This window comes from Rhinopithecus bieti, unplaced genomic scaffold (assembly GCF_001698545.2).
Source record: "Rhinopithecus bieti isolate Rb0 unplaced genomic scaffold, ASM169854v2 scaffold_5924, whole genome shotgun sequence".
Lineage (NCBI taxonomy): Eukaryota > Metazoa > Chordata > Mammalia > Primates > Cercopithecidae > Rhinopithecus > Rhinopithecus bieti.
This window is the reverse complement of record NW_016805189.1, coordinates 1,095,985-1,106,070: the sequence shown is the minus strand read 5'-3', so window position 1 is coordinate 1,106,070 and position 10,086 is coordinate 1,095,985. Positions and strand designations below refer to the sequence as shown.

Sequence of the window (10,086 nt, the reverse complement as noted above, 5' to 3'; positions counted from 1 at the left end):
TTTATTTTTGAGATGGAGTCCCGCTCTATCACTCAGGCTGGAGTCCAGTGGCGCAATCTCATCTCACTGCAACCTCCGCCTCCCGGGTTCAAGCAATTCTCCAGCCTCAGCCTCCCAAGTAGCTGGGATTACAGGCATGCACCACCATGCCCAGCTAATTTTTGTATTTTTAGTAGAGATGAGGTTTCATGACATTGGCCAGGCTGGTCTTGAACTCCTGACCTCGTGATCCATCCGCCTCGTGATCCATCCACCTCGGCCTCCGAAAGTGCTGGGATTATAGGTGTGAGCCACCACACCCAGCCTGTATGAGCTAATTTCTAAGGTACACTGCAGCTCCAACATTCTGCAATGCTGTATCTCTATTTTGCTAACCATTGTTTTCAGTTGTTAGCAGGAACAACGTATTTGTGTATTCCTGAGCTAGGTTGGAAGGACAGATCTGGAGGACAGATTTGCCTGTAGGGTTTGTCATATGTCTGACAACACATCTCAGAAAGAAATGCAGTTTAGCAGAGGGTGGGGAGTGGGTGTGTGTGTATACATCATTGCCAAAGGAAAAAATGGACATTCCAGATTTTAAGACATTATTAAAATGGGTCACTACACTTTGTTCCCATAATCCTTGAAGATGATGTCTGTATCACCCTCTTCTGAAAACACAGCAGCTAAGTGCAGCACCTGTCAGGTAACAGAGGCTCAGCAAGTGTTTGCTGAATGAAATTGGACAAGCCATTCAACCTCCCTGAACTTTAGTTTCCTCCTCTGAAAATGGACACAATACAAACCCATCTTCAGTCTATTGTGGTCAGTTTATACGTTTCAGAGAGTAGTATCAATGCTAAGCCCATGACATCTTTTACCGCCTGTAAGATGCCCCTCAGAGTCAAGTCGGAGCTCTGCCTGAGAGTTCTCAAACTCTAAGATCAATCCTTTGTGCAGATTTTTAAAAGCCAACAGATAACCACAGAGACAGGAGCATGTTTTTACGTGGTTGTGAGGAAGGAAGCCCATCTCAGACACAGGTAATTATAACAGTTACTTCAAATTTTACCTTTCAGCTAATCCCCCTTTAGTGAGGCTTGAAATGATTATAGGATCAAACGGCTCTTCAGTTCCTGAAATTGTGATGCCAAGGGGCCCCCCATAGCGTTTCAGCTCCACGGTGTAAATAATTGCTCCGGAACTTTCTTGCTCATCTGCAATAAATGCCAAGGAATCATAATTGATTTCTTTGGAAAAGGCAGAAGAGTAAGACACATAGATTCACACATAAAGTAGGAATTCAAAACATCCTCGTCGAAGTATCATGTCTCAGAAAATAATTCTTTTGGGGAACAGCATTTCCTTAGTAGGATCTTACATTCAAATACAGAGATATAGTCATTGTCAGTGCCAGGGAGAGGAACACTGCCTAATGACTTATGTTTTAAATGTGTGAGATCTGCCCAACTGGGGCTGCAGGACCTTTCAACTGTGTCCATGTCTAGGACAGTGCTTACCTAGCATTTGGGAAGTGTGCAGTAAATACCTGTGAAATAAACATATGGCTGAGGAGGCATTATAATTTGAGAGGAGAGAGTGACCCAGTAACAAAGAAGACATCGGGTCATGCTGTTTCCATTTTAAGCTTTACATGCAAGCTAACTTTTGATATAGAAACGTGGATTTTGCTAAGGGTTGGAACAAACGATAACACGTATATGGTTAAGTGGAACTTAGATAAGTAAACTTGAAGACAACAGTAAGAAATCTAGAATCTCTTACCTATCATTCCACTTACTATCTTCTAATGTGAGTCCTATCAGTGAATTACAGATATTAAAGTGGAAGTTTGAATGATCATCTCTCCTCTTTCAATGGAGTAAAAGCTGTTGTAAACTATGTTTCAACAGCATAGACCAGGCTGCCACGCTGTCATAAACTAATTTTGGCTATTCAACATTATTATAGTGGAAGACACTTGTGAATGTGCTCTGCCTAAAGCACTGGCCAGAAAGATATCATGGGCCGCCTTCAACATGGTGGGTATTGTGATGGTGTCAGGGTTGCAAATAAGAAGTCTCAGAATTCAAAGGTTTTATTTGCTTCTGACATGCTTCAAGTTCTTGGGCATTTCTTATTTTATTCCTTGGGTCTGGGAGCTGTGAATGGTTAAGGAACTGTTTCATTTCTGCACCTGAGGATACAATGAAATGGTTCAGTGGCTACTTTAACAAAACAGTCAGCTTTTACAGTCAGACTACATCCTAGTGAAGTACTAACACGGCCACATTTTTGCAGTGAGCAGCTGTTCATTTATGATATGAAACACTAGAATAAGGAGGAAAAGCAAGGCATGAGTTAACAATTCAATTAATTGTGTTTTCCATGAAGAATTAGGATGAATATAAAATGAAGGGTCTATCGAGTCATGTGGGAAGCAATGTGTCCTCTCTTGCCAGCACCTACTTCACTTCTGGCCACAGATTGGGAGTTTTGAATGCAGCCACCACCTCCACTTTCTGAGTGCTCTACTCAACGTATTTGCTCCACACATTCAGAACTAAAGACCATCCACCACACATTGCAATGCTTAAGTCAACATTTTAGGGCACAAAATCTTCAACATTGGGATCAAATTTACATTAGCAGCTGAGAAGCTCCCATATCAAGCCTAAAACAGCTCTATTTGCTGGTTCACAAGTTTCTTCTGGGCTGATGCTGAAGTTGTGGCCAATAGGTTGGTGATTATCTGCTAAGGGCTCCGGAGAGAAGCATCAAGATAGAGGGTAGCTGAATAACGGGCAGAAGTCAAAAGTCTAAATTTTCCTACAGTACGATGTTTTGTCACCTTTCAGAGCTGGCTTTGACCTAAATGAACAGAGCACTATTGGATAGATTGCATGTACTTTGCAGCCCTCATCGTCAACTATATTCTGGATGAAATTCTGAATGAGTCATTTGATTAGTAATCCCTGGCATAAACATTAGTTACTGCTGGACACTCTGTGTGGGCCATTCAGTGGAGGTGTGTATGCCATAGGAAAGACCTTGACCCCTTACTGCTCTCTGTATAAGGCAAGCATGAGCACAAACTTGTCAATGGGTGCCAAGCATTTTGGGTTGGAGCATCCGCTTTTTATGGGTTTTGGGGAGAAGGACGCTTGCCCAGGACCTGGAGACCCAAGAACTAGTGGGAGTATCCATGGAAACCATACTTCAGATGAAAACAAAAAGTGGTCCACGGGAAGGGGAGTTGGGGGTAGCGCCATTCATTGGGAGAAGGCGGGCACCTGGTTCTATTCAGCTCATTCTTCAGGCAACCCAGAGTGAGTATTCCATGTTATTTTTCGACAATGTAACTTGTGACACAAAGATGACAAAATAATACCAGAGATGAAGTAAATGGCTTTAAGATAGTCTGTTTCAGGTTGCCTAATTTGGGGACATTTTTTTATTGGCATCTGAATCCTCACTGACTAGAAGGCAATTGTTAGGGCATCCAATAAGTTTAGATAGTGATGGAGATGCGAATCTAGGAAATGGTACATCTTAACAAGAAGGACACATTCTTGTTATTACATTGGGGTGGAAACAGGATGACGTGATGCTCTATTTAAATTATGACAGAAATGGAAGCTGATTTATGTTTTAACAAATAAATTGCCAGAAACACAAAAGAGAAAGGAGATTTGGCTGGGCGTGGTGGCTCACGCCTGTAATCCCAGCGCTTTGGGAGGCCAAGGCGGTAGACCACCTGAGGTCAGGAGTTCAAGACCAGCCTGGCCAACATGATGAATCCCCATCTTTACTGAAAATACAAAAATTAGCCAGTCGTAGTGCCTTGCGCCTGTAGTCCCAGCTACTTGGGAGGCTGAAACGGGAGAATTGCTTGACCCAGGAAGTGGAAGTTGCAGTGAGCTGAGATCATGTCACTGCTCTCCAGCCTGGGTGATGAAGCAAGACTTTGTCTCAAAAAAAGAAAGAAAGAAAAGAAAAAAAAGAGAAAGAGAAAGAAAGAAAAAAGGGAGATTTAAGAGATATTACAACCAAAAGCAATGAGTAGATCATTTGGGATTCTAATTAAAACCAACTGTTATAAAAAGGTATCTATCGGCCGGGCACAGTGGCTCATGGCTGTAATCTCAGCACTTTGGGAGGCCAAAGTAGGCGGATCACCTTAGGTCAGGAGTTTGAGACCAGCCTGTCCAACATGTCAAAACCCCTTTCTACTAAAATACAAAATTAGCCGGGTGTGGTGGCATGTGCTGTAGTCCAACCTGCTTAGGAAGCTAAGGCAGGAGAATCGCTTAAGCCTGGGAAGTGGAGGTTGCAGTGAGCTGAGATTGTGCCACTGCACTCCAGGCTGAGTGACACAGCAAGGTTCCCTCTAAAAAAATAAATAAATAAATTTTAGAAAGCTGTCTATTTTTTCTATCGGATAGATTACTTTAAAAAAACAGCTGGTTTTAATTAGGATTTTATATATATCAGGGAAATGTGAACATTGAGTGACTATTTTATCATATTAAAAATATTGCTAATGATATTATTTAGTTATATGTTTTAAAAAAGTATTTTTTAGGCATATGTTAGTAATAGTAAAAAGATGAGATGATGCCTGGAATTTCTTCATAACTCCACTGGTGAGGTGGGGAAACCAGACTGAGAGGGGAGATGAAGCAAGGTTGGTTGTAAGCAAATCGCTGTTAACACTGGGTGATGCATGGTGATTCATTATGCTATTTTATTTTGTATGTATTTTGAATTTAATAACAAGCTTTTGAAAAAGAAAATAATATCATTTCCCTTAGAAAGCCCTATGTGGATGCCTTGTGTAAACAGATATTTAATTAGTCTGGCTTTCCTTTCATAGAGGGTGGTGATGGCTGCCCGCACACAGTCTTTTCCAGACCATATGGCCTGTCTGCCCACAAGGCAAGCTCTCCAGGGTATCCCACTACCACTTGCTCTTGAGAAGGACCCCATCTTGGCTCTGCCCAGTTTTTCATAGCAATGGCTTCCTCCTAAACAGTTTTCCTGCTTGGGATCCAGCTTTTGCCCCTCCTCCCCACTTCTATTTTCACCAGTGCTGCCAACATAAAATTTCTTCTTTTTCCTCCCCAGGATATTTTTAAAACATAAATCTGAAATGTTACTCTCTTACTTAAAGCTTTTTATTGGTTCCTCAGTACTTTAAGAATAAAATATAACCCCTTTGCAAGAGCTGAGCTGGCCCCAGAGGGTCACACCATCCTCCCCATCCCAATCCAATCTGCTAAATTCTCTCTTCATAGAACCACTGCAATTCCTTAAATAGCACTTTTCTAACATCTTTAGCCCATGCACCTGTTACTCCCTATGCACAAACACCTTTCTCTCATTTGTTATCCTGTAGAATTTCTACTTTTACTTTAAAGCTTGGCTCAGAGTCTCATCCTTCAGAAAGGCTTCCTGGTGGCTTAGCTGGAGGGGCTAGAGGCTTCCTATGAGACCCACAGTTCCTGTGCATTCTTCTGATGTTTCTAAACTTTTATTTTCATTCTTGCTCTCAAATAACGAGAAGAGTGAAATTAGTTTTAAATTTTCCTTAATGAGAGAAATTAAATATTAAGAACTAGAATTCAATCAGGTATGATTGAGATTTGGAGGGCCAAAAACTATCATAATGTAATATCCAAAATACCACAAGAACCAATTTTAAGAACCAATTTTTGCCCCCCTTGGAAATGCATGTTCTAGCGTATACCTTTCACTCTATGTTTTAAGGATCTCACTACTTGGCTCTTCATTAGAATAAGATTACCTTGAAAACAGAGATTTTTATCTTCATATCCCCATAGCCTAGAACTATGTCTGGTACCAAAGGGAACTCAGTAAATGCTTGAACAAGTGAGCAGAAAGATGAATGCATATTAGCATGTAGTCATTGGTTCCCAGGCTGAGATCTCCAGGAGAGTTTTGCGAGTCAGCTTCCCTGCTATGCCAAGGTCTAGTTTCCTTTTCCAAGACATGTGATGCAAACCTAATCTCATTCAAAGTTTGAGAATACAACCTCAGCTGCCATTGTGGGGACGAGCAAACCTAGAACTTCCTTCCTCCACCGTGCCAGGAGTGTTGAGTCAGCTTCAGGTTCAACTGCCAATTCCACCTGCCTTCTTGGGCTTTAACTCAGTTGGCATCTGTGAGGCCCTGCAGCTTAGGAGGAGGATAATAACTGCCATTTAGGAAGGAATACTCAGACTATTTTGGAGATTGAAGCATTCCTAAATATACTCTCCTTGAGGTTGCTTCAGGTAGAAGTCTTAGAAAGGAGCGACTAGGGTGTTTAACTAGAAGAGAAACTTCTGAGAAAGAAAAAAGTAGAATCACCAGTAAGTTTCAAAGTGAGCCTAAGCAGATGTTGATGATATTATAAATAGCTTTTATATCACAACAGAAGGTTTACAACGATTAGTGAAAGACAGGAAACGGGGCAAGCCTACTTGTTTGTTCTGCTCAGCTCTAGTTAAGAAAATTAATGGAAGCACAGAACAGATGCAAAATTGCTGCATCACTTATGTGCAATGCTATTTTCAGGCTTCTTGAGTGCCGCTTGTTTAACAAAATGAACACTATCTGGCTTGAATCCATAATGGTAGCTGCTTCCGTGGCCAAATAGGAGGCTTGGATTTGGGAGAGAGCCTTTGGAAGGCATACATGTGCAGGTCAATCAAAGTTCACTTCAACTAAAAGTGATGGAATTAATTTTAGAGTACAGCTAAATTTCTTGGAGTTGGACAGGCCTGAGAAAGTAAACCATTTGAACAACACTGTCTACAGCTCCCTTATTGCTGCACAGTCATTTTATATAGGCATGTCACAATGATATACCAGGAGATGTCCAAGCAATTGCTAAGTGTTTTCAGAGTAGAATTCAAATTTCTTTGTGTAAGTGATAATTTTAAGTCTCAAAACTAGGTTTGTTTGTGACAGCATTTCTCAAAGTGTAGTTCTAGGACCAGCAGTTTTGGCATCATCTCTGAACTTGTTACAAATACAAATTCTCAAGTTTGCATTTGACTGAGAATCCCTACCCCACAGACCAATAGGAATGGGAACTCTGGGAGAGGGGCCTAGTCATCTGTGGATTAACATCTTCTTGGTGATTCTGATGCACACTCAAGCTGGAGAGCCATCCCTTTATGAAATCAAGCCTGAAGAAAAGAGAAAAGTACTTTTTATCATAGGTCCTTCTTGCAGCCAGCTTCTTGTCAACACACCTCCTTCCAGTGCTCCTAGCACAGCCGAGATCATTCTTGGGAGCTTGGAAAGGGGCATCTCTGCTACTCCAATACTCCAATCTGGGTTTAGGGGGAAAAGCTACCGCAAATTACTTAGCTTGGCTTAACACTGGTGAACTATATATGTTTGAAGCTCAAAATATGAATCTGTCTTCAAAGGACTAATTTAATCAGTAATAAGGCTGGATAAAGGTAATTTGCTTTGAATAGGACAAGCTGCAGCCTGAAAATGATTTTTTTACACAGATTAGAGCCCATGAAGGTCAAGTATTGATTTATGGTCTCCAAAAATATGCTATATATTAGAATAAGATTCCCCAAACCAAATGAGAAATCATTAATAGCTGTATATTTGGTTGACAAAAAGGTGGTAATACAAAGCCGAGTTTTCAAAACTATATATGATAGATTTGCAAACCTCTATCTCTTCCTGCAAATCGCCAAAAGTCTCTACTGCTTTGTTTCAGGGTTTCCTCTCAGGCCCTAGCCAGGTCTTCCAACTCTCTTCATTTACTTTGGACTCAGAAGCAATCAAGGTAAAACAATAGATTTTTTTCAAGGGGATTATTTGCATTGCTGAGGACCAGGGGATTGGGTCACAGCCTCAGGAATCCCAGAGTCTTGGACCCACACAAGAACCACTGGATACTACCTGAGTTACATTCCTGCAGTAATGGAAGACAACAAATGCAGAAGCTCCTGAAGGCAGGATGGTGGCTGAATCCAGAATGAGGGAGAAAAACACCTACAACTCCAAATGTTCCCAAAGATTTGGCCATTGTTAAATAGAGCTTAAATTCACTTTAAAAATATCCAAATACAGTAATGACTACTGATAGTCATCATTCATTAGGCCTTACTAGGTGCAAACTTATTGGTGAGTTCTTAAATATATTACCTCCTTTAGGCCAGGCACGGAGGCTCACGCCTGTAATCTTAGCACTTTGGGAGGCCGAGGTGGGCGGATCACCTGAGGTCAGGAGTTTGAGACTAGCCTGCCCCACATGGCAAAACTCCATCTCTACTAAAAATACAAAAAATTAGCTGGGCATGGTGCTGTGCACCTGTAATCCCAGCTACTTGGGAGGCTGAGGCAGGAGAATCGGTTGAACCTGGAAGGCGGAGGTTGCAGTGAGCTGAGATCGTGCCATTGCACTCCAGCCTGCGTGACAAGAGCAAAACTTCATCTCCAAAACAAAACAAAACAAAACAAAACAAAAATATATATATACACACACACACATATATATATTTTACTTTAATTAAAAAAAAAAATATATATATATATATATCTCCTCCTTTAATCCTTAAAACAGCCAAGTAGAGTAAGCATTAAATGGACATTTACAGATGAGAAAACTCACGCTCAGAGAAGTTAATTTGCCTAAGTTTCCCACTTGTCAGTTATGAAGCCAGTCTGGCGTTCTTCGTCTTTCATTCCACTGTTTCCCCCAGCTTGGGCTAGAAACAGAGTTAATTCAGACTCTCTTGAATGGCTCATTCAGGGCTTTCGTAAAGTGATTAAAACCAATGGTCACTAACCAAGTCCAGTGGGCCTCATTCCCATTTTAATTCCTTTAATGGCTCCCCACTGGTTTCTGGGATAAAATTCAAATTTCTTAACATGATTTACAAGCCCATAATGACTTGGCTCCAGTATACCTTTCTAGCTTACCTACTACCAAGTCCTTGCACATATGTTCTGCTTGAGCCATATCTGCCTACTAGAGTATGCCATGCTGTCTCTAACTTTCTGCACCACTTCACAAATCCCTTCGGGACCCAGGTTATTAGAATCTTTTCCTTGAGGTCCTCAGGCTCAAATGGATGCCTTCACATTCTCTTACCATTGTGGAATATTTTGTGCATATCCTTAGGACATTCACCATATTGTTAATTATTGATTTTCTTTTGTTTCTCCTATTTGGTGGTAACTGATTTAAGGGCAGGATTGTGTCCTTTTTATCTAAGAACCGGTAGTCATTGCCTGATACTTCATAGACAATAAATGAATGCTGATGGCATGACTGAAAATCGAGGGCTTCAGCAGCATTTGAGAATAGTTCTACCATTTCCTTGGGTAAGTTACACAGCAGGGTAGTGAGACTTGCAAAGCTGGAAGAAATGCTTACATTTTGAAGCAGTATCTGTTAAATCCCATTTGCAGTACAAGCTAGCTTAGGAAACCAAGTTACATCAAGTATAGTTATAAACTTCCTGTGACCGGAGAGAGAATCATCACTGAAGGAAGGAGAGCAGCCAGCCGTTCAAGGACTGGAAAACTCCTGAAGTGCAGAGGGCCTACATTAGCATGAGCAACATTTCTGGGGGTGGAGAATATACACTGAATATTACCATTCAAAAATATTGAGACAAAGCATGGCAACGATTTAATGGGATCGTTCTAATCACCAGCATAATTTCAGATTAAGCATAATATCAAACTTTCAAAATCAGTGACGGTCCGAAGGGTCAATGCTTATTTTCCACTCAGTCATATCTTGATAAAGGATCAGAACGAATGCAGAGAAAGGGATTTCGGGAGGTAATTAAAATACAAATAGTCTCCACTTACTGAGTGGAGTATGGACTGTGCCAGTATTTCTTTCAGTAAGTTACAACAGCTCCCTGAGATGGGGATCATTATGTAGATGTTACTGAAAATGGGACCAAATCTCAGACAAGTTTAGCAAGTTGCCCAAACTCTCACAGCTCAAATGTGGTAGAGCTGAACTTTAAACTGAGGTCTGATATTTTTAAAAGAATTTATTTCAATAGCTTTAAGGGTACAAGTGGTTTTTCATTATCTGGATGAATTGTA

General features: G+C 41.0%; 1 protein-coding gene across 3 annotated transcripts in view; it reads right to left on the bottom strand.

The window, feature by feature from the left end:
- The window catches only part of GRIP1 (glutamate receptor interacting protein 1), a 298,768-nt gene that overhangs the window by 46,957 nt on the left and 241,725 nt on the right, over positions 1-10,086 (bottom strand). For all 3 annotated transcript variants that reach the window (XM_017871570.1, XM_017871572.1, XM_017871571.1), the window contains one exon: positions 1,055-1,199. In XM_017871570.1, coding sequence (XP_017727059.1) covers positions 1,055-1,199 — 145 coding nt within the window. The remainder of the gene's footprint in view (positions 1-1,054; positions 1,200-10,086) is intronic.